At 39.3% G+C, this 25589-nt stretch overlaps 1 protein-coding gene across 1 annotated transcript in view; it reads right to left on the reverse strand.

Moving 5' to 3' along the window:
- LOC150092589 (1-phosphatidylinositol 4,5-bisphosphate phosphodiesterase delta-4-like) overlaps positions 1-25359 on the reverse strand; it is a 324472-nt gene extending 299113 nt beyond the window's left edge. The window contains exon 1 of the mRNA XM_090414401.1: positions 25094-25359. Within this exon, the coding sequence (XP_090270527.1) occupies positions 25094-25160 (67 nt within the window). The 5' untranslated portion in view covers positions 25161-25359. The remainder of the gene's footprint in view (positions 1-25093) is intronic.
- Positions 25360-25589: the final 230 nt, after the last annotated feature.

The raw sequence follows: 25589 nt of genomic DNA on the forward strand, positions 1-25589 counted from the left end.
TCGAATGCTTTCTTGTAGTCTATCCATGCCATGTTTAAGTTAGTTTTTCGTCTTTTTGAGTTTCTGAGAATCATTTTATTAATAAGGATCTGGAAAGCAAATACTAACCTTCATTTGCACTAGACCTGTCATACTTCTCTTTGAACTCATTCACCGTCACAACAGCACTCACGACTGACTCTGGCAACCCATTCACCACTCTCTAAGCGAAAAATCCAGCCCTTGCTCCCTTGCTAATTAAAACTTTTTTCTTAATTTCCAGGGATAACTCCTAGTTCTCCCTATACTAGTCACGTACTGAAAAATTTTATCTGTGTCAATTCTATAACAACTTTTAAGTAACTTATATGTCTCTATCACATTCTCCGTTTTCCTCCTATCCGCCATTTTCGGTAACTCCCAAATCTTCAACAAGGAGCATCTCAACAATGACTAATTACCAGGTACTACATTAGCGCATCCGTTTCATCAGTACCTTTACGGTAAGGATTTTGAACATATTTTGTTAAAATTTGATAGTTAATCAGTCCCACACAAAACGTTGAAATGTACTAATATTTGTTAAGTAATTTCAAATTTTATTTAAAGTGCTTAAATGATGCCATGCTGAAATAAGTATATGATTCTATACAGTCACAACGACCCCTTAGGTTGAGTTTTGCTACACATCGCTTATCGTGGAAGGAGACCCGAGTTCATATCCTATCGCTGGCAGAATTACTGCTAATTAGTAGCCACGACGAAACCAGAAACAATACTGTAATTGGTGGAAAAACGCGCTTTCTATGTAATTTCCATACTTGTTAGAATCTTTATGGAAATCTATTGTGATCGAAGATACTACTACCATCATCAATAGAAATGGTGGTATTTGTGTTGCCAACTGTTGCGATGTTTGTTGTTTTAGCAAATTTCGGAATTTTTGGGATGAAGTTGATGAGGCGTGATTTTTTTCCCCTTATTCCAAGACTGAAGGCAGTCAGTTCTCACTATCTGCAGAAATCAGATAATGGACCGTACATTTAAACTAGCTGCAACAGTAGCAAGTGTATCTGCTATTATACGACATATACTTAACTGTATTCGTAGTAGCGCATCACGGCAAATACTTGATTAATATTAGACGGTCGACGTGATCATATAATATAGACTTTTCGTGGTTGTTCGAAGACTGGACACATTACCTGCATATTATACATTAATCTTCTTCTTCTTCTGCAGCTTCTCCCACTTAAGTGGGATCACTGTTTGTAATGAGTCTCCTCCACACCTTCCTGTCTTGGGCTGTTACCACATCCAAGTTCTTCATCTTCAACTCCTCTTCTACCAGCTCCCTCCATCTCTTCTTTGGCCGCCCACGCTTCCGCCTTCCTTGCACATCCATCTGCATGACCCTTCTTCCCACATATTCGTCCTCCCTCCTCATCACATGACCAAACCATCTCAACCTCGCCTCCTGTATTTTCGCTCCTAAGTTCGTAACTTTCACTGTTCCCCTGACATAGTCATTTCTCAGACGATCCTTTCTGGTCACACCGCACATCCACCTAAGCATTCTCATCTCTGCTACTTCCATCCTGCTGATGCTATTTTTCCTCAGGGCCACAGTTTCTATAGCATATGTCATAGCTGGCCTCACTACTGTCCTATAAATTTTGCCTTTCAGATTGATCGGCACCCTCTTATCGCATAACACTCCAGCCATCTCCCTCCAGTTCCTCCAACCCGCTTGTATCCTGCATCCCACTTCCCTCTCAGCTCCTCCATCTTCTTCCACTGTTGAACCTAAGTATCTAAAGTCTCTCACCTTCCTGATGACATTTCCTTCCAGCTCCAGATCTATCTCCTGGCCACCGCCGACTGCGCAACACATATACTCTGTCTTACTTCTGTTCAGTCTCATTCCTCTCTCTTCCAGTACCTTTCTCCATCTTTCCAGTTTAGTTCCCGCTTCTTCTCTTGAATCTACACACAGCAAGATGTCATCTGCATACAACATTGTCCAAGGCGCATCTTCTCTCACCTCCTCTGTTACCACCTCCATCACAATATTAAACAGAAACGGACTTAATGCTGACCCTTGATGCAAGCCAACTGTTACTTGAAAACTTTCTGTCTGTCCCAAACAGGTCCAAACACTTGTCTTCACATTTCTGTACATTTCCCGCACCAACCTGACATATTTCTCCGGCACCTTCTTCTCCCTCAGACACCTCCAGACGTCTTGCCTTGGCACTCTATCGTATGCTTTCTCCAGATCAATAAATACCAGATGTAGCTCCCTTTGTTTCTCTCGATATTTTTCCATCATCTGCCGTAACCCAAAGATAGCATCTGTTGTTGATCTACCAGGCATGAATCCAAATTGTTCCTTTGCAATATCCACCTCCTTCCTCAATCTACCATCAAGAACCCTTTCTAGGATCTTCATTGTGTGGGACATCAACTTTATTTCTCTGTAATTTTTACAGTCTTGTGCATTCCCTTTACCCTTGTAGATGGGGACAAGAGTACTCTCCCTCCATTCCTCGGGTATATTTTCCTGTTGGCAAACTTTCATGAACAGGTCCCACAGCAGGTCAATTCGCTCTTCCCCCAGCAGTGCCTTCCATGCCTCCACTGGAATTCTGTCGGGCCCACCGATTTTCCATTCCTCATCCTCTTCATGGCCTCCGTCACTTCCACTCTACTGATGTTCTGCACCATCCACTCAGAAGGTTGCCCATCTCCTCTGAGAGTCCTTGCATTTTCCTCATTCAAAAGTTACTCAAAGTATATTTTCCATCTGTTTCTTATGTCCACATCGCTCCATAATACTCTTCCTTCAGCATCTTTGATCTGCCTCACATGTAAGATGTCCTTAGCTGCTTTATTTCTACATTTAGCTAGTTGGTAAATTTTTCTCTGTCCTTCCTTTGTTTCTAGTTGATCATACAGATCTTGATATGCCATGGCCTTCGCCTGTGCCACAACTCTCTTGGCTTCTTGCTTTCTCACTTTGTACACCTCTCTGTCCTCTTCGACTCTTGACTCATCCCACTTCTGCTTTGCCTTCCTCTTAGCTGTCACTGCCATTTGTACATCATTATTCCACCACCAACCCTCCTTCTGCTCTCTAAACTTTCCAGATGTCTCACCAAGCACCTCGATTGCACAGCTCAGGATTACTTTTGAATTATGTTTCCACCAATCCTGTACACTTTCCAGTCCATCCGAAATCCTCTCTAATACCCTCTCCCTAAAACGATTCCTCACACTCTCCTCTTTTAAGCGAAACCACTTAATTGTCTTCATCCCACGGCATCCAGAAGTTCTTATCTTCGATCTTATTTATACATTATACATTATACATTAATATTGTAACATTATTATGTTCAGGGATATAGACAAAATTACTGTATCTACGCAGTTTGAACAGTTTATGTGCTATTACTGCTCACGAGTAAATGTTGTGCTTCAGCGAAACTGAAGCACAACATTTACTTTCATAAAATCATTATTATTACTTTAGAGTTTCTAGAAAACCCAAGATATGACGCGATTTATCTATATTTGTTTGAGGAAACAGGAGTGCTTGCAACATTGACTCTAAAGGTTTAACGATTACGTGTCAAGTAATTCCTCGGTCTCTAACATTTAACAAGATAATAAAAATTTAGAAGGCTTGAACGTCCTTTGTAATGGTGCTGATCTTGTATTGTTTAGTTAGCTAGCATAACTAAAATAATATGTTGTTAGAAGTTTCTCTTATTATAAGCGTCAGAAAAAAAAACACCATAATTTTATGAAGAACGTTTTTTTTTTATAATACTGTATATTAAGTCACTTCGCAAACGTTAAATACTCCTTTAATCTGAGGGTATAACATTGTAATATAATACCCTCAGATTAAAGGAGCATTTTGCACTTTATATGAGATAAATTCCAGATTATTCTAACATGCACATGTAAGTGCTTTCTGATTTTTTTCTAAAAGTATGTTAGTTGTATCGTAGAACAACGCCTTTCTGATAATGTATCTTATCAGCTTCTCGATATACTAGTAGATGTGCTCGTGTGGTGAGTCAGCTACAAGGTCAAAGTACTGTATTTTAATGATAATAAAAATAAATAAATCGACGTTTCCTTTACAATAACACAGCAAGTGAGCTTAGTCATTTTTAATAGGCGATCGTCTGCTTTCCTGAGAGATGCAATATTTGTGCATTTAACGATCCCGTTAAAAGTGCCACTGTTTACAAAATTAAAAACCTTTAAAAATTTAAACACTCTAAAAATTAAAACGTAATAAAGCAAAATATGAGTGATTAAAAATAAAATTTAACAAATAAACTCAAGTAATAATCAATAATAAAAATATTAAAAAGTAAGACGTACAGTAGGATTTAATAATTTTTTTTCTCGCATGGGGATCGATGGCTATGCTTCACACGATAATTTCTGTACTAATTTTTCTCAGACAGAAAAATATGGAACTTATGGTATAATCCTATATTTGAAATGTTACTTCCGGCTGTGTTGAATATGAGAACATCGTCACTTTACTATTTAGTAGCTGTTGATAAATCACTTTTGGTTTGACGCACCTTTTAATCATAGAATAAGCTCAAGATTATTCATCCCGTCTGCTTGAATATGTCTATTGAAGAGTATACAATCAATAATTGATAAATAAAAGTGCAGGGAATGATGATTACACTTACACGTATTACACCTGTTGGGTGGCACAGTGCATCCTCTAAGCAAGGAAAATAATGTAGCTCCTGGCATATTAGTTACCGACAATTTGGCCACATGCGTCCTTCACAAGCTTTCGTAACTTTGATAGTCCAAAGGTAATTGCTTACAATATATTTACCTTTATATTGTAATATACTATCTGAAAATCTCGTTTAGAAAGGCGTGTTCAGGTGAGACTAAAGATCTGACAGCTTCTTGGTGCGCTGCCAATATTGACAAATATATATCGTGCACCATTAACTGTTAAGATATTTTTCATCACAGTATGGCGGATCATTTTGTATTCATTGTTTGCTAAAGAACGTTGTGTGGAAGTATTTATCTTGATAATACCGCGGAGTGATACGTTTATGTTTCGACAACGGCATGCAATGCCTATTGAACTATAGACTTGCATTAATAACTTTTGTATATGTGATCTGGAAATTAAATAAACAACGATTGCTTATAATGATATTTGGTTTCTATTATCTGAATAAGTTGCTTTTCAAGGCCTAAATATATCAACGTTGCGGTATACACTGCTTGGAAAGAAGTCAAGTGACACCAATGTATCGCGCTGTGACTGCAACAGTCCTACAGCGCATGCTTTCCACAAGAGCGTACGATAGCGATCAGTGGGAATTTTGGACCATTGTTCCTGTAGGTATGTAATGAGTTCCTGGACTGCTGTGGGGTGGACGTCCGTTAACCTCACTGACGCTCCAGTTCATCTCACAGATGTTCAATAGGGTTGAGATCAGGCTCTGTGAAGACCAATCAAGTGTGGTGACGCATGACCACAAACCAAGCAGTTACAGCAGCAGCCTTATAGCACAGTGCATTGTCTTGCAGTAAAAGAAAATGATTACTTCCGTAGAAACGCCACAAAGTAGGAAGCGTTGCGTTGTCCAGAATGTTCAATGTTCGTGGCATCACAAACAAAAGTCAGAGGTAAAAACAGGCCCATACCATCAAACCTCCGAGTTTCTTAGTTGTGGTTACGCACGCTGGTAAGATGCGTTCCACGTCTCACTGTAGTAGAAACGAGAATAGGTTTGCGATCTAGTGTCGATGATTCTTCCTTCTCTAGGCCAACATCAAACTAGTTCCGGATGCCCTTAAATGGCATCTATGACTGAGGTTTATCTGATCATGATTACCACTGAAAACGACGCTGCATGTTGGTTCGGGTAACGTGAAACTTGAATATTTTGGTCTACCATGGAAACTCATGTTGTGAGCCTCGGTTCTAAATGTTTTTGCGCGGACTCGTGTTCCAGTTGATGCCCGGAACTCCGCATTCAACGTGTTGGACGACGAATGACAGGTTTTTCATTTTTACATCTTATCCTTCGTAGCACCCTACGGTCACGCTCGGTGAGCGTGGTGAGTTGTTCACTACGTGTAGCACTTGCAGTCGTCTCCCTGCGTTTTCCTCTCAGTATGGTATAACTGATGTTGACCAGGGATGATCCAATTTGTCAATAATTTGCCGAACAGATATGCCTGCAACATGACATTCTATCCCAATGCCTCTTTCAAACTTGGAGGTGTCCGTTGACTTCTTTCCAAGCAGTGTATGCTGATCTGGTTATTGTTTGATTAGGGCAATTGTTCAGAGCAGGAGTCGGCAACTTTTTCAGACTCGCGGGCCACATTCGACTTTTATTTTTAATAATCTGGCCGCAGGTTTAATTAATAGTAAATAATGAGTGAAAAAAATACTCAAGATATCAATTTTTATTATATCAATCTTAAAAAAAAAAACACAAATATTTAAAATACGAGATATGAAACAAACATGAAAATGAAAATTAATGAAAAATTATAATTTTTCATTAAATTATTGAAAAATTATTATCATTAAAACAAAGTAATATAATTTTATGCATCGCAATTTTTATGTCTCTCTGCTTAATGTGACTTTTGTGATTGTTTTCCCTTAGCCAAATTATCTAGATCCATAATAAATTTAGTTTAATCCTTTTATCCAAGTGTAAGCAAACAAAGTTTGAGCCTGAAAATATCTTCAGGACTGAGGTAAGGCAGTGCAACAGCAGGCAACTCCGAGCAAAGGTGGATCAAGCTCTCATCACTCCATGTCTCAGTATCTCCCATAATGCAAAGCACATCTCTTTGCGCATATTTTGTTTGCTTACACTTGGATAAAAGGATTAAACTAAATTTATTATAGTCTAACCAAGTGAAGAATAAACTTCCAATAACTAGATCCATTTTATAACCTGAGATGTAAATTCGAATCGAAGCATGCAAATGTTCATCAGTTAGTCGAGAAGAAAATTTATTTTTTCTAAAACTCATGGCAGAAAATGATTGTTCGCAAATGCATGTGCTTCCAAATGTCATTATCATCTTCTTTGCGAAATTGGTTAATCCTTCATTTTTTTTGTTTTTTTGGCAAGCATCCATAAAATGTTTGGATATTTTCTAACGAAAATGCGTTCTTTAATATTTCATTGTGTTTAAATTCCAAAACTTCCATCAGTAGTCGATTTGGTAGGTCATCAATGTCGACATTAAAAGGATTCAATATCCACAAATCTTATTGAAAATTCAGTTTGTAAATCTTCAATGATACCAACAAAAGTTTCCTTTTGTGTTTGCCATCCAACTTCCATCCAGCTGATTTGCAACATATATAATCATGTAGATTTTCTTCCATCATATATTTCTTCAACAGACGTAGTTTGTCTTCAAAAGCTTTTATGTCAGAAAACAGTTCTGATAGTAATTTACCTTGGCCCTACAGGTTCAAATTAAGTCATTAAGGTAGTTGTAATGTCTACCATAAATGCAAGAGACATAATCCATTTTTTATCCGATAGTTGTGGGACAGTATTTTCGTGTTCCGTAATGAAAATATCTATTTCTTCACATAAATTAAAAAATATTTTCAGCACAGCACTTATACTTAACCATCTAGCACTTGACTAGTAGGTAACATCCTATTGAACTGCGTAACGTCTTTTATTGATGATAAAATTTTGCGGGGCACATGCCATGTAAGTATGGTCAACCTTTCATGGGCCGCATCTGACCCGCGGGGCATAGTTTGGAGACCCCTACTTTAGAAGAAACAATTTACTGAATTTAAATTGAAAAAATAGGATCCTAGAAAATATTTTTAAATGGACTAATCATAAACCGAATATGTTAGCAGTGTTTACTCGTTTATTTTCTAGTGAAACTTTAGTCGATGTAAGATGGTCGTGTGAGAGCTTTAGCCTAAAGGCTCATAAAATAGCGTTATGTTCGTCGAGTCCGTTCTTTCATGGCTTGTTTCTTGAAACTCCGTAAACAATATTGATTTATTGATCGTATTGATTTTCTGAGCCATATAACATTCACAGATCTGAAAGCAACTCTAGGTTTCACGTGTAATGGTGAAGTGAAAGTTTCACAGGACTGGCTTTCTACGCTTTTAAAGGTAGCTGAGAGCCTGTTGATTAACGGTTTAATAGATAAACACTGGAGTGCAAAGGAAAAGAGAGATGAGAGACAGACACGAGACCAGAAGAATGACTTAGAAGGCTATGGAAAAGTAGACATAATGAACGCTTGTATGGGTGGGAAAAAAGTTAGGAGTGGTATAATATATGGCGACTCAATGATTCAGTGTATGAAGAGTAGAATAACTGAAGAGTGATTTCCTAGTGGAACAACAGAGAGGATGACTTTGGCGATTAAGAGAAGGCATAATGGGAAAGAGAAGATTGCGATAGTTGGTACAAAGGATTTGAGAGTTTGTGTTAATCAGGTAGCTAAGGAGAAGCTACAGTTTTTGTGTAATAATGCAAGAAGCATTGAAAAAAGAGCGAAGAGTTTTTGCCATTAGTTAGTGCAATCTCGTCAAAATTTATAGCGTTAAATGATAGCAGAAGGTGTGGTTACAGAAATAGAATGTGATGAGTATAATATTTTCAGGGAGGATAAAGAAGATGGAGAGGAGTATTGATAATGATAGCTGAAGAACTGCAGTCCCGAAACAGTTGGATATCAGTAAGACATCCGTGTGAAAAGTAGTTCAATCTGAGACATCGACTGGTATTCTGTATGGCCCTTCCAGAAGTTTATGTCTCAATGGTATTACCTTTCTTTCTCCTGTTTTATGGTATCAGCAGCCCACAAATTCTCCATCTCGCTTCATAATCTGCATTCCCCAATCCCGATATCATCATTTATATTCTCATTTCTATTCTCACCACTGTATCAGCATCACCACGAAAACAAGGAAACCATACCTGCGCAGAATAGTCCAAGTGAGGTCGTATCAAGACTTTGTAAAGAAACAAAATGACTTCCTTATCCTTACATTACACGGTTCTTTTCAGATTCCAATTATCCAAGGAAAGATCCATGTGGTACAGCACTGGTTACCTTAAATCTTTCAGACTCACATTCTCCATATACTACTTGTTGATATCTGTCAGGCAGCCACCCTGTTTTTCGTGCTGATATTTTTTCAACTCATCGCATATTCTCCAGTTTATGCAACCTGTGCTATATGCTGCCAAAAACTCTAGCAAATCAAAAAGTATCATAGTGTACCCATTCCCCTGTCTAACTGTAATATTATTATAGAATGGGAGCTAATTGCTCAAATGTTACTATGCCTTAGTAAACCCATGCGGTGGGATTATCATGCATTGTTTCCACTCCCTGTTCTGAGACTCAAGTCATATGTATATATATATATATGACTTGAGTATGAAATATATGAAATTTTGCAGAATTGTCTTGGACAAAGTACAGTAAGTTGAATACAAATACTTCATGAAAAGAAGTAGAATTATTGCATCCTTCGGTAAAAGTGAGCGATACGCAATTTTTTGTGCACGACTGATATTTGGTCTATTTAAGTTATGATCAAAGCAGCTAATTCAATGAGCGTGTTAATCGCGTGTGTTCTCACGTGATTCGAGTCTAGGTCTTTCCAAGTGTGCATTGTCACTACCGACTGAGTTATGAAGCAAGAACCGAGGCGAAAAATAAAGTCCTATTATCAGAATACGTAGACTACGTACCTTACAGAAACCTCAATATCCTATGAGCTATACTTTGGGTCCTGGTTACACTTTGCATTCTGCTGCTCAAACGTTTAACATGTAATGAGTTCAGGTATTCAGTACCATTTTTTTTCAACATGATTACCAGTTCATGTACAGTTGTTGGACGCAATAATTTTGCTTCCACTTTTTTTTCCAGAAATGATCTTTTGGGTTGAGATCGGGGATATAGCCCATTATTTTTTTTACATGTTATTTTCCTCAACCTATGCTGCAGTATCACATGATTCACTGTCGTGTTGAACTAGAAATGGGTCAATTCTCTAAAACTGCTGCAGTCTAGAAAGGAAGTTCGGTTGCCCAACCATTGGTGTTCATCATTCCAGGCACTAAAATTTAAGTACCAGGCCATACTAAGAGAAATAGTTCTAAACTATTACATCTCTGCCATCACACTTTGCAGCTAGGTAATGTAGGAATAAAACATCTACCATAACTACACATATCCGTCCTATTTTTTAAGGGTATCTTGATTCATTGTTCTGTATCATGGGGTAGAAGTACTCTACAGATCAGTTACAAGGTTCTTTACTCTTAATATACGGCTTGCAGCTCCTTACATAGCCTCATTTTAGTAACTTAAATCACTGTATACCCTTTGAAGTCCTAGTTGATCCTTCTATTATGGATCTCATTTAGAGATCCATAATAGTCGACCTCCTTGATGGAGATGACACTTGACAGAATGTTAGACAGATTGCCCAAGGCAATTTTGGACGATTCCAAATTTGACCTCTCTCTCTCGAATTGATTATCTACCGATATTGCATCCCGTGGTCATACTTCTTTTTGCAGTCTATAAATTCTTTAAACATGCCATTAATAGAATATAAATGCAACAGTATATCTCTTTACCTTATGCTAGTATAGGCTTTATTTTATAGAGAACCCATTGGTAAAGAAACGTTGGTAAACCTATAGTAGACTAGTACTGTGAATGGGTGATAAGGAACCTATTCACATTTGAATTGAGATGAGATGAGATGACAGACTGTTCCATAGGGTGGCAGTGGAGGGGATAAACGACGAGAAGAAATTTGTTCTGTGGGTTTGGAGCCGAACTAGGTCTGAGAGGGTGTTCATTGGCTGCTGCAAGCATTTGGATGGATTTGACAGAAAGGTGGGAGAATACTGATGCTAATCTGATGAACATCAGCCATACAAGTATTTATAAAAGATGCAGACTGCAGAAACTGAACGTATGTGTGAAAGTGAATGGAGTGCAGTAGTGAGTGAGGCGTTATCAGTCAATCTGACTTGCCCTTTTCTATACGGAATCCAGTATTTTTAGTGAGCTTTGAAGAGCACCACTCCAGATGTGAGAGCAGTATTCAGTGGTCGAGCAGATTTATGATCTGTATAGGATTAGGAGCTGTTAAAGTGACTCCTCAAGCGAAAGAGAGAACCTAATTTTTTGGATGCAGAGGAGGCAGTATTTGTAATACGTTTGTGCCAAGAGAGATTTGAGGTTAGAGTTATCCCAAGAAGGTAAATCTATTCCTGAATAGAGATTTGGGTATCTTCATGGGTACGAAAGGAAGAAAATGGTTCTTTTCTGTGGGAAATAACTTAAATAATACAGAGCTGTGTTTTGATAGTTGAAGTTAACACGGTTATCCAAACCTCCATTGATGAATGTTTTGAAGATCACAATTTATGTCAGTAGAAGTTAAAATTCTGCAGGTTGTGGTGTTTTGTACCGGCTTGGCAGTCAGCTGGAGTAGATCGTTTATACGTAGAAGGAAGAGGTGGGCGAAAGAACAGAGCCTTTTGGGACTCCAGCATTAGTTGTATAGTTAGAAGATAAGAAGAAGCCAACCACCATCACTCGAAGTGGCACTCAGTAAGGAAGCTGGCTATCCAATTGCAAAAATCAGCAGAAATATCGAACGATGGGAGTTAACTTAATAGACCTTTGTTCCAGACTCGGTCAACATCCTTTAAAATATCAAGGGCAACCTTTTGAGATTCGCCAAACCTTTCCATGGTTGATTGTCTCTGTAGATGGTTGACACAGGTTACTAGATCTCCTATTGATCGGCAGTGGCGGAATCCATACTGTTGGTCATTTATTAGATTAGATTCATCAAGGTAGTGTAGGAGTTCGCATGTCATGGTTCTTTCCATTATTTTAGAAACAACTGAGGTGAGAGAAATTGGACGGTAGTTTGAATGTAAAGATTTGTCACCCTTCTTAGAAATAGACTATATACGGGCTAATTTCCAGCTTGTAAGATAGATACCAGTGGAATAAGAAAGTGTATATAGGCAACATAGATTGAAAGTCAACTGTGAAGCACAGAATTTAAAAAGAATTGGAAGAATACCATCAGGCCAGGATCTATTTTCTAGGAGCTAGTCCATGCTTTGGTGTAGGTAACAAATCAAATGCCAATACGAAGTGCCACAGCTGTGAAACCGAAGTTACTGAAAGAAAAACAGGTATATTGTGCGATTTCTGTTGCAACTGGCTACATACTTCCTGCGCGAAAATAGATGAATCGGCGCACAAGCTTTTTTCCGATCTCAACCAGCCTTACTTCTGTACGATGTGCCTCCCTTCCGTAAAACAGCTACTAAACCTAGGCAAGCGAGTTGAAAACCTCAACCAACACCTTAAAACTATGATCGATACCTTCTCCTCCAGAATCCGAAAGTTGGATAAGCTCTCAAGACACTCCACGACCAGCGCCCGATCGCAAATGCACCTGTGCCCACTAACGAATTTCGCGAGCTAATCGCATCAGCGGTACATGAGTCGCTCGAGGTCGAAAATAGGAGGCTCAATGCCGCTATCCTGAATTTTCCGTTGGAAAACGGTAAATCATTAAAAGAAGATGCCGGCAAACTAGCAGGAGAATGCACTTTGATCCCAGAAATATCGTCAAATGCCATCTTTTCGGACCCATAAATAAAAAAAAAGGACGGAACGAACTTTCCACGTCTCGCGAAAGTAACCTGAAACACACTGACAAACGCATCCAAATTTATAACGGCGATAAATAACAAGTTAAAGGACATTTGCCCCCCAGTCGCGCGTACGTGCTCGACCTGATTTAACTTTTGCCCAGAAAGAACACAGACGCCAACTCCGAAGACAACACTAGAAGAAAAACGCCAAAATTGAGATAACAGTTGGATGATAGACTACAAACAAACCAAACTAGTGCAAAAACCAAGTGGTGCCACTAGTAGCCTCCAAGGAGACCAGTATGCATAGGAAATGTGTAAGACCCTTGCTGTCCATGCCTAACAGAACTTTGTATATCCACTTCACCAACATCTATGGCCTCAATAGTGTCCACTACCATCTCACAGGGTCCACCAAACCCCACCTACTCTTTTTAACAGAAACTCAAATCTCACCCCCCCAGCACTATCCATCTCATCCTTCCTAACTATGCACTATTTAACTCCTTTCGACCCAAGGGATCTGTGTCGAAATGTGGAGTCTGTGCATATATCCACTCTGATATATCCTGCCAGAGAGCAGCTAACCTAGAATCGCCCAATTTCGATCTTCTTTGTCTGAAAATATCCCCCCCCTCAGTCAAATTCATCTGCTGTCTCTATCGCTCTCCTGATACCACCAACCACTCTGAGCTCTTTCATTTCCTCTCCTTAAAAGTTGATTTTCTCCAGTCCCACTCTGCTAACAGAGAAAATAATCCTCCTGGGAGATTTCAATGTCCATAACACCAATTCGCTTTCCTTTCCGAGTTGTACAGATCCTGCAGGCAAAGATGCTGAAACATTTACCATCACTAACAACCTTACAGAAATTGTTCAAACACCGACCAAAATACCAGATAACCCCAAATACCCTAGATCTCTTCCTTACCAATGACTCCTCCAAATATGCAGTGAAAGTAGTGAGCCACCCCCCCCCGGTAATTCTGACCACTGCCTACTGCTCATGTCATCTCCCATGCAACAACGCTTATACAGTCGGTTGGATTATTGTTTCCTGTCTTCCAGTCCAAATTTATGCACCGAATCACCAAAGTAATCCTCACTGGCATGAAAACATACATTCCCGACACTACTCTGAAACTGCTGTACCCTATCCAAACCCTGGTTCTCCAAAAGATGTTCCAAAGCTGTACAAATGAAAAATCACGCATACTACAACTGATTCAAATCAAGAATCCCCATTCTCCTTCAATGCCTCTACTAAAGCCCGAAACAAATGCAAGAAAATTATTAATGCTTCTAAAACAGAATTTGAACGGCAAAAAGCACTTGCAGCCTGTCCAAATGGCAGCCATGCCTTTTGGTGTCTCGCCAAGGCAATCGGTCGTAACTTTTGCTCTACACTATTCCTACCCCTATCATACCCAGATGGCTCAATTGCAACATAACCCACAGAAAAAGCTAACCTCCTGGCTTCACACTTTGCCTCTAATGCACACATAACTGACAATGGCAAATGTTTTCCAGTCATTCCAACTGCCCTACATACAATGCCCCTATATCTTTCTGACAAAAAGGGATCATAAACCTGTTGTCTAAATTAGACACAAGAAAGTCTCCTGGCCCTGATGACATTCCTCCAATTGTCCTGAAGGTCTGTGCATCAGAACACTCCTATCCTATGCATCTGTACATACTCTCTTACTCCACTGGTATATATCCCATTATATACTCCACTGGAAACTGGCCTATATTCAACCCATACCTAAAAAGGGTGACAAATCACTGCCATCTAACTAGCGCCCTATCCTATCTCACTCACTTCAGTCCTATCCAAAGTGACGGAGAAAACCATCAACTCTCAGCTCCTATTCTACCTTGAAGGTACCCAGCTATTAAGCCACCACCAGTACGGATTCCGTCGATACCGATCAATAGGAAATCTACTCTCATACATCACACAATGCTTGACAAATGTCATGGGGAAATTTGGCGAATACCAGGTGGTTGCACTTGATGACTTAGTTAGCCTTTGTGCCGGACCGAGTCTGGCACAAAGGCTAACTAAGTAAACTCCCATTATTTGGACTGCCTCAGGACTTTTGCAGATGGATTGCAAGCTCCCTGTTTGGACGCACACTATGTGTGATGATACACGGCTCCCAATCCTCTCACCATCCAACTAATGCTGGGGTCCCACAAGGTTCAGTTCTCTCACCGACCCTCTTCCTTCTGTATATCAATGACCTACTTCAGTTTACCTCCAACCCAATACACAGTTTTGCAAATGACAGCACATTGCACTCCATCCTTTCATTTGACAAACCCTGCTCTACTCAACTCACTTCATCCTACAGAGCATCAACCACCACTGTCTTTAATTCTGACCTCCAAGCCATCCTCCAATGGGGCTCAGATAACCTCGTCAACTTCAACGCTAGTAAAACCCAATTCTGTCTTATTTCTCACAAAAAAGAACCATTTTCCACCAGCATTGTTTTCGATAACACTCAAATTCTGAGACAAGATGAAATTTCTCTTCTCGGAATTACTTTGACATCGAGTCTGTCCTGGCATAAACACATCACAACCATTGCATCCTCAGCTTCCAAAAAACTAGGTTTTCTCTTTCGCTCAAGATGCTACTTCACTTCTAAATAGCTGTTAACCTTACACAAATCGCAAATCCGCCCAGCTATCGAATACTGCTCTCACATTTGGAGTGGAGTTCCTATACGCTCCCTTAAAATTCTTGACTCAATACACAGTAGAGCAATTAGACTGATAAATGACCCATCTCTTACCAACTCGCTCCCTTCTCTCTCACATAAAGTTTGGTCTCTGCAATTTGTATATTCTATAAATATTTCCATGGAAAATGTTCATCTGAAACAGCATCAATAATTCCTCCACTCTGTACTAAGCCCATTGAAACACGTACCGCTACCCAACATCCTTTCACAGTACACCTTGAAACCTACAGAATAAGTTTCTTTTCCTCCTCCTTCATCCCTGCTACTGCTGTAATGTGGAACACTTTTTCCCCCTGACGTATTTCCCAAGGAATACAACATACAAGCTTTTAAATCAAATGTAAACAAGTTTTTCTTTTCCCAACCTACTACCCATATACGGTACTAATGTACTATAGGTTGACCAGCCAACCATCTTTGTAAATGGGCACAACATAATAAAAAAAATCATAAAAATAAAAAAAAGTAGTATAGGAAGATGGAGTTACAGGACTTAGATACAGGACGGGAATTTAGGATGAAGTAGGGAATAAATGTTTCCATGCCGATAAGAATTATTTCTGTGATTTGTTCCGCACATAGGCTTGGCTCGGTTGGCTGGAAACTTGGCTTTTCTTATAAAGCTATACAACTCGTGGACTTGAGTGGTTTCGTATATGTTGCTCCATGGGGAAAGAGATCTGCACTAGATTGTGGTCTGTGCTGCCTAGAGGACAGACAACATTCATAGTGTGCTTAGAGGTTGCTTGTGAGGAAGATATCCAGGATGTTTTTGGACTCGTTGAGGTTGTTTGGTATTCTGGTGGGCATGTGAACAATTTGTGTGGGTTCCTTTGTGTCGCAAATGTCTTGACCTCTTTACGTGCTGCTCTGTGCACAGTTGGAAGCTGGAAGTCAGTTGGTGTTATGAACTGAAGTTGCCGAGGAAGATGACTTAGCTGTTAGGAAAGTTAGTTTGAAGAAAGAGATTGAGGGAAAGATAACGGAAAAGTTCAGAGTTGTTGTTGGTATTAATAGAGCTGTAAAGATAGCATGTGAATTTGGTCGAACGGTAGAGTGATTATTTAGGCGTTATGACGATACTAATCCATTTCATTCTAAAAAAAGGGAGGGAGTTGTTCCAGTACTTATAGTGTGATTCATATACATTTCGAAATCGAAAATATTTATGCATCTGTATGTCAATGAGTCATCTTGCACAAAATAGAAGGCAGTGTAAGAATCATATCAAGATGGCATCATGCACCTACTGGAGTTGAACCCATGGTTGGTGTAGTTGTATATTAATGATGAAATACTATCGGAGTGAATCTTACAACTTTACTTGGAATTTGCAAGTGTATTTATTTTCATTATGCGCAGAGCAACAGATTACCTTTGCCTTGTTAGATTTTTAGACTCATATATATATATATACGAGTATATATCTGACGAATAATGTGGTTTGAAATATTTTTAATTGATGTCTTCTTCACTTCTATTGACATATGTGTGACTAAATATAGGAATTGATGATTTCGAATTACTTCCGAAACAGCTAAGGCTGAAATACGTGAATTATGTATTTTAATTGCGTGTGTTCCTCGGCCGGTTTGTCTGTTTCGTGAAATAAAAAATACAGTTGCTGGAGGTAAGATCTTGCTCCTAGGATCAGAACTCGCTGATTCACCAGTGGGTTGAAAAGCCATTATGACGGAATTCGAATCCGTGTCATTTCAACTGAATAGTAAATAATGTAGTAAGTTTCTCACAGCTACGCTGCACTAGGGAGACACGTTACTAAATATAGGCCAAAGATATGATTAATGACAATTACGGAAACTGCTTTACTAATAACAAACCATATTCACCATGTTATTTAATTTTTCATCAAAAATAAGAAGATGATCTATAAATTTAGTGAAACAAAACGGAAATGTCCACACTTGGTAGTCGAGTCAGTGACAAAAACAGGTAGCATACGTCACAAAGAACCTGTTTCGAAAGCAGTTTTCCGTTTTTAAAAAATATTATTCGAATGCAACTGGAGAGTGAAGCGTACGCTTGACCAGCATTGCATGACCATATAGGAGAGAAGATGAGCAACTTCGTGCAAACTCGCCTATGCGAGTTATAAATGTCTATTCTTGAACGCCTACAAGTTGCTTAGGTGTTACATTATTCTTTAAATAATGCTATAGAAGAGTATATTTTGGAAACGTTCTTTTCCTTATACTAGTTATCGAGGGCTCTGCTAATCGGACGTTAATTCGATTTTTTTTTCTTGTATACTTCATTCTACTCGTAATTTCTTTAATTTATTCATCTAATTTACTGTTTTACTTCTGAATAATGACAGTACCCCACTTTTTAATATTAATGCTATATTTATTAATATCTGAGATTCTTATTACATATTACAAAATTCGTTTTATTGATGTTTATATTATTATGGTGATTTTGAAAAATCTGGTCTCGCTTTCTCCAGGAGCTGCTGCTGGTTGGGCATTTGTCCTACGGAGATGGAGAAGAGGTACTGTTCCCAACGCGCTTTGAAATCCAGGTCCTGCCTTAGACCGTCCTCTAGCTTCAGGCTCCGATTCTTGAGGTTAACCTTAACTAGTAATCTGAACCCACACCGCTTATGGGTCCCTTGCTCATCTTGATATTTTTACCTGAATTTTACTGTACGAATTCTCATTAGTTAATTGCTTCGAAACCCGAATCAGCAAGAGAAATACCCTGTTACCTCCTCATATGCCGAACTAACCTCACTTTCAGTTGAAAAAATCTTTTATTTCAAATGTTAGTGACTAGACCGAAACCGAATTTTTTTTTTTTTTTTTTTTTTTTTTTTTTTATGTTGGGCCCATACACAGGAGGTTGATTGGTCAGCCTATAGTACATTAGTACCGTGTATGGGTGGTTTGGGAAAGGAGGAACTTGTTTATATTTGATTTGAATGACTTTAAATTGTATTCGTTGGGAAACACAGTAGGTGGGAGATTGTTCCACAGTGTAGCAGTTGCAGGGATCAAGGAAGAGGCAAAGAAACTTGTTCCGTCTGTTTCTAGGTGTACTGTGAAGGGATGTTGTGCAGCAGCTGCACGTGTTCCAATGAGCTTAGTATTGAGCGTGGGAATTATTAATGTTATTTCGGATGAGCATTTCCCATGGAACTATTTATAGAATATACTTACTGCAGAGACCAAACGTCTGTGTGAAAGTGGGGGGAGAGAGTTGGTAAGGGATGGATCATTTGTAAGTCTAATTGCCCTCCTCTGTATTGAGTCGAGCATTTTAAGAGAGCTTTTAGGGGCCCCACCCCTATATGTGGGAGCAATATTCAATAGTTGGGAGGATTTGTGAGGTGTATAATGTTAGTAGCTGTTCGGGAGTGAAGTAACGTCTTGAGCGGAAGAGAAATCATAGTTTTTTTGAGGCAGAGGATGCAATGTTTGAGATATGTGCCAGGAGAGGATTGATGTGAGGGTGATTCCGAGGAGCGAGATCTCAGGGTGTCTGGAAATTTGAGTATCGTCGAAAAGGATACTGGGAAAAAGTTGTTCTTTTTTTTATGGGAAATAGTACAGAACTGGGTTTTGTTGGCGTTGAAATTTACGAGGTTATCCGAAATCCATTGTAGGATGGCTTAGAGATCGGAGTTGAGGGCGGTGGTGGTTGATGTTCTGTAGGATGAGGTGAGTTGTGTAGGGTAAGACTTATCAAATGTAAGCGAGGAGTGTAGTGTGCTGTCATCTGCAAAACTGTGTATTGGGTTGGTGGTCAATTGCAGTAGGTCATTGATGTACAGCAGCAACAAGGTTGGTGAGAGGACAGAACCTTGTGGGACCCCAGCATTAATTGAGTGGTGCTAGGATAGGAAGCTATCCACTATCACACACAGCGTTGCGTCCAGACAGAAAACTGGCGATCCACCTACAGAAGTCCTGGGTCAGACCAAATGATGGTAGTTTGCCTAGTAGGCCTTTGTGCCAGACCCGGTCAAAGGCTTTTGAGATATCTAGTGCAACCACTTGAGATTGGCCAAACCTCTCCATAGCATTTGTCCAGAGATGGGTGAAGTATGTAAGTAGATCTCCTGTTGATCGGCAGTGGCGGAATCTATACTGGCGGTCATTTATTTGGTGAGTGTCTTCAAGATAGTGTAGCAGGTGGGAATTGATGATTTTTTCCCATTACCGTTGACAGGACTGGGGTAAGCGAGATAGGGTGGTAATTGGATGGCAGTAACTTGTTATTACCCTTCTTGGGAATGGGCTGAATATAGGCCAATTTCCAGTTTGTGGAATAGATTCCAGTGGAGTAGGAGAGTATATATAGGTGACATAGGACGGGTCAGTTCTGGAGCACAATTTTTCAGAACAATTAAGGGAATGCCATCAGGGCCAGCAGACTTTTGTGTGTGTAACTGGCACAGTATTTTTCTGATTTCATCCTGGCAAAAGGATATAGGGGACATTGTATGTTGGGTGTCTGGAATGGTTGGGGGATACTTACGATCGTCAGTTTTGCATGCATTTGAAGATTGGCTTTTTCTGTGGGTGATGAGGCAGTAGAGCCATCAGGGTGTGATAGGGGTTGGAATTAGTGTTGGACAGAAGTTGCAGCCAATTGCTTTGGCAAGAGACCAAAAGACTCAGCTGCCGTTTGGACAGGCTGCTAGTTTCCTGCTTTTTGCTCTTTCGAACTCTGTTTTGGAAGCGTTGATTGTTTTTTTGCATCTATTACGGGCTTCGGGTAAGCTTTGAGGGAGGATGAGGTTCTTGATTTCAGCCAGTTGTGGTATGTCTGGTATTTCATCTCTACAGCCTTGGCACTTCTTTTGGAGAACCAGGATTTCATTAGGGAATGGTAGTTCAGAGTGTTGTGTGGAATGTACATATTCACGCCGGTGAGGATTACTTTGGTAATAAGCTAGGTGCACATGTTTTGGTTTGAAGGCCGGAAGCAATAGTCCAACCATAGGAATGCGGCATAGAAGTTGCGGAGGCTGTCCCACTTGGCACTGTTATAGTGGCAAACTACTATTGTATGGGAGTGTCTGTGTAAAAGTTGTTGCATGGGGGAGTAGATGAGCACTAGGTTGTGGTCAGAATTGCCCAGGGGGCTCACTACTTTCACTGTGTATTTGGAGGGGTCATTGGTGAAGAAGAGATCTAGGGTGTTTGGGGAGTGGTTTGGGTTATCTGGTATTCTGGTTGGCATCTGGATAAGTTGTGTAAGGTCGTTGGTGATGGCAAATGTTTCTGCATCTCTACCTGCAAGATCTGTACAACTGGAAAAGGAAAGCCAGCTAGTGTGTTGGACGTTAAAATCTCCTAGAAGGATGATTTCGCTGTTGGGAAAGTGGGATTGGGGAAAGTCCACTTTTATGGAGAGGAAATTAAAGAGCTCAAGGTGGGTGGTTGCGTTGGGGGAGCGATAGAGGCAGCAGATGAATTGAACTGAGTGGGGAAGGGATATTTTCAACCAAAGAAGGTCAAACTTGGGTGATTCTAGGTTAGGTGCTCTCTGGTAAGGTATGTCTGAGCGGATGTGTGTGCAGACATCATCCTTGAGGCGAAAGTTATTGAAGAGTGAGTAGTTTGGGAGGTTGAGATAAGTGGTGTGTGTGTGTGGGGGGGTGAGATTTGGGTTTCTGCCAGGAAGAGTATGTGGGGTTTGGTAGACTGTAGGTGGTAGTGGACACTATTCAGGTTGGAGTTTAGGCCACGGATGTTGGTGAGGGTAGGGTTTTGTGGGACGTTTGTTGGACCGCATGGGTCTTGCACATTTCCTATGTGGTGCCTGCCTGTTGGTCTCCATGGTGGCTGCTAGTGGCATCACTTGGTTTTTTACCAGTTTATCTTGTCTGTAGTTGATGGTCCAACTGTTGTCACAATTTTTACGTTTTTCTTCGAGTTGTCTTCGAAGATGGCGTCTTCGTGCAAATGATAAGTCTGGTTGTGCATGTATGCGCGATTGTGGGCAAGAGTCTTTGAACTTGCTGTTGATCGCTGTTATTATTTTTGATGTGCTGGTCGGCGTGTCGCAAGTCACTCTTACTAGGCACGGAAAGTTCGTGCCGTCATTCCTTTTATTTATAGGCGCGAAACGATGGCACCTGACGATATTCTCTGGATCGATGGTGCATTCTTCGGCTAGTTTCTCGGTGTCTTCTTGTAGTGATTTACCGTCGGGAAGTTCAGAATGATGGCGTTGAGGTTTTTTTTTTTTTTTTTTTTTGTGTGTGTTCAGCGTCCATCAAGTCGTCTACCGTTGATGCGATTAGATCACGAAGTTCTTTCACTGGCGGAGTGGAGCTTGCGTTGCGCTGGTTTTCGATTTGATCTAGCTTAGCTTCGACTGTACATATTTTGTCGGTAAAAGTTTCATTTAAAGCATTGATGTGCTGTTCGAGATTTTCGACACGTTTGCCTATGTTCAGAAGTTATTTTACCGAAGGAAGGCACAGCGAACGGAAGAACGACTGGTTAAGTTCGAACAGTAGCTTATGTGCAGCTTCGTCAATTTTCGCGCAGAATGCGTGCAGTTTGCCGTTGGCTTTTAGTGCCGCCATCTTTGCTGCGTACGGTAGGCATCGTGTGAGCTTACACGTGGCTGATTTTGAATTGGAATAGCTGATTTAATACACTAAAAGTATTTACAGGTTGTACTGATGTATTCCGCTGCTCGGCACTCGCTGTTAGGTTTCCGTTCGATGGTTAATTTCAATGGAAAAACACTCGCAAAAACGGTAAATTAGGGAGCATAATCTTATAGTAGCTTGTTTACTGACGCCACCTGGTGTACCTGAGTATAGTTAGAGACTAACTGATTTAGCTAATCATTGGTACACGATATTGTATTTATAAATAGACAAACTATCTACCAATTTGATAAATGTTTTTCTGCGCTTTAAGGACATCCAGAGAATGCTACTTTTTCAGCTGAAGGTAACTGAGCAGGCTTCATACGAAGGAGATAGCATTTTTCCCCCTTCTGGCAATAGATTTCCCCCACCTCACTCGCCAAAACAGACAAACCTCGGCTGCGGTTTGTTACCACATTTCGTATACACACATAAGACATTCACCTCATAAACATAATATGAATTTTCTAAACAATCCTAATTACGAAATCTGGAAGAGACATCATGAGGCAGGGATACGATATATTTAATATGTACATTTAAATGTAATACACATCATAATGTCATATATTCTGCTATGGTATTTGCATAATATTTCGTCACATTCTATTCTGTTCCATCCTACTTGCTTTTATCTGTTAGTCCCAGTAGCTTGTTACAATTATGAATTTGATCTAATTTTGGTAATGACATGGTGGTTAATCCCATATTCTTAATCTAGCCTGTCAATCCATGTACTTTATATTTATATTATAAATATAAATTTCGTACATATAACGAAATATATATATATATATATATTTCGTTATAATACTAACCACCTTATCCTAAAATTATTACGAAAGCCTGTCTGGGCAGGTCATGTTATTAGCCTTTTTTCAAGGCTAATGACCTGCCCAGATTGGCTTGTGTACCGTAATTTTATGCTCATAAGTAAATACCCCTAAGCACTGCGAATTATTATTTTATATATAATAATTTTCTCTCTCTCTCCCTCTCCGTCACTGATTAGATAATAATTAAGAAGGAAGAAAGGAAGGAAGTATGAAATATTTGGAATAGAATGATCATTTCTAATCGATCATCATTAGTAAACCATCGATCGTATTGTCGGCTATTGCCCAGTAAACATTGTCTAATCTCTTATGAGCGGAAGTATTCCTTGCCTCTAAACAGAAAAATCACATTCGATACATTTCCATAGAGACGTGACTATGGAGAAAATTCTTGAAATCTTTCTAACCGGAAAAGGCGAGGAAGATTTTGCCATATAGAAATGGGACACCAATTGAATCATTTAGCAATAGTGCAATTTCCTGCTTTCAGCATATGTGAGGTTTTCCTGCGTAATGATTGACTTAACACACTTATACACGCGCACATACACCCGGAACGTGTGGAGATGGACTGTGGAGTTCAACAGTACTTTTTTCATTTGCTTAACTATCGTATCTAGCAATTAGAAATACGCAAATTTACATTATCCAGTTTTTATGTTTTGGGTTTCTTTAAACGTACTCACCTAGATTCTCTCATAGAAAAAGCATTTTATGTATTATATTTATGATTAGCGATTTTTTTAATTTAAAATTTAATTTGAATGTTATTTAAAAGAATAATGTAAAATAGCATAATCTTGCCTTTTCTGTTCATTTGTACAAATATAAATTAATGAGAATATAACTGCTTATCGTGGATCAAACAGTTGTATTTCATTTAAATACAAACATTAAACAGTCTGTAACTATCCAAACGTTGAAAGATTGGCAGGTGAACCTTGCTTGCTTTCCCTGTTAAACAAATATATATTATTGTGACCTTGGTGTAGCTGGTTCTAGATAAGCGATACCGTACACTGCATCAAAAGCCAATAAAGTTTATCTCGCATGAGTATGCTCACCTGTCGAATTCGTGAGTTGGTAAAACAAGATTGTGCAATCTATTATGACAGTCCCAAACTCTGTCTCTCACCTTGTTCATATATATCATATTTATCATGATTAGCATTGTTATAATGTCCACAATTTTATAAATATGTTTATACATATGCAGCAGCAAACTGTCATTCTTTATGAATTTAAAACGCACATCCACTGGTTGTCTAAAAATGTATCAAAGTCGGTCCTAATATCAGTAAATTTACCTTCTTCTGCTACTTGTTGGGAGGACATCGCAATATTTGCGTTTCCTAAGAAAGCCGTTCCGTAAAACCAACTCAATCCTGAGCCCTCTATAGAAATGAGATATCATAGATCATAAAGCCTACCTATATAGACCGTACAGCATACGCATGTTTGGGATCAACATAAAAAATATAAATGAAATAATCTGAACATTCAAAATACGATCCTAAAACGGCTGTTAAAGCAAAGGTAAATTTCTATAAACATCATCGCCATGTTTTTCATTTGTGAATTTGCCTTACGCTGAATAAGATTATAATAAACGCTTTTAAAAATATACAATTATGAAGTTCTCTCTGCTAAAGATCTCTCTTATATTTCATGAATCTCCTTAGGCATTACGAACCAGTTCATAACTACTACTTTAGAGACATACATCGCTCCTCCGCAGTTTATGGCCAACTAAAAAATGATGTGTTTCATTTTCATTGCACAAAATTTTCTTTTCTTGATTGCTGTTTACATATGTGATTATCACTGGGTAATCAAACAATTTCTGTTCAGTTTAATTACTTAATATGCAGCCAGCTGGCTAATAATAACTGCGGGAAAATACAGGGAAAAAAATGTACTAGTTTATCTGTATTTCTTCGCTTGATAGCATTTGGAATACTAATTTATAATTTATAAGAAACAAAATACAAGAATATTTTTAAATAATATTTTACATCAGCATGGTTTTGAATTCAGCATGATTTTATACAGTAACATTTGCCTCTCAATATTATAACCGGAATATTAGTAACTAGAGATGAAAACTCACATGCTGATGAATGAAAATGAGAATGATGAAAGTCTTACCTTCATCCTTTGGAGGTAGTGACCTTGAACGCAATATGTCTTCAGGATGAAAACAACACCATTTCATAGCTGCAACTCGACGAAGGCGAAGAATAAAAAAAAACGCAAAGAACCAAAACGGTTAAGTGTGTGAAGCATCCACTCAGAGTAACATTTGATACAGCTCTTTTACACTGGACGTTTAAAGATTATTCTTAGCTTTGGCTTGCTTCGCTATCCCATTTTAATACGTCGCGTTAAACACGGCTTCCGCGCAACGTCACCCAGCGCCGTTTACGAAACGCAGTGCGTGAGAAGAGAACATGCATCAATGACCTACGATAGCGAAGTCAGGGAAGGACTGTACAGAGGCCCTCAGTGATGTTACGTCACTTGTCTGTCACAGTTGTCCCGAACAAATGGGAGTTGTTCGGGACAAACGGTGACGGAGACAGTGAAATCCTTTGGGAATTCTAGAAGTCACCAGGAGAGATAGCTTCTAGATACAAATGTTAAA

Source organism: Typopeltis vanoorti, chromosome 25, assembly GCF_054136105.1.
Source record: "Typopeltis vanoorti isolate ZY-2024b chromosome 25, IOZ_Tvanoo_1.0, whole genome shotgun sequence".
Taxonomy (NCBI): Eukaryota; Metazoa; Arthropoda; class Arachnida; order Uropygi; family Thelyphonidae; genus Typopeltis; species Typopeltis vanoorti.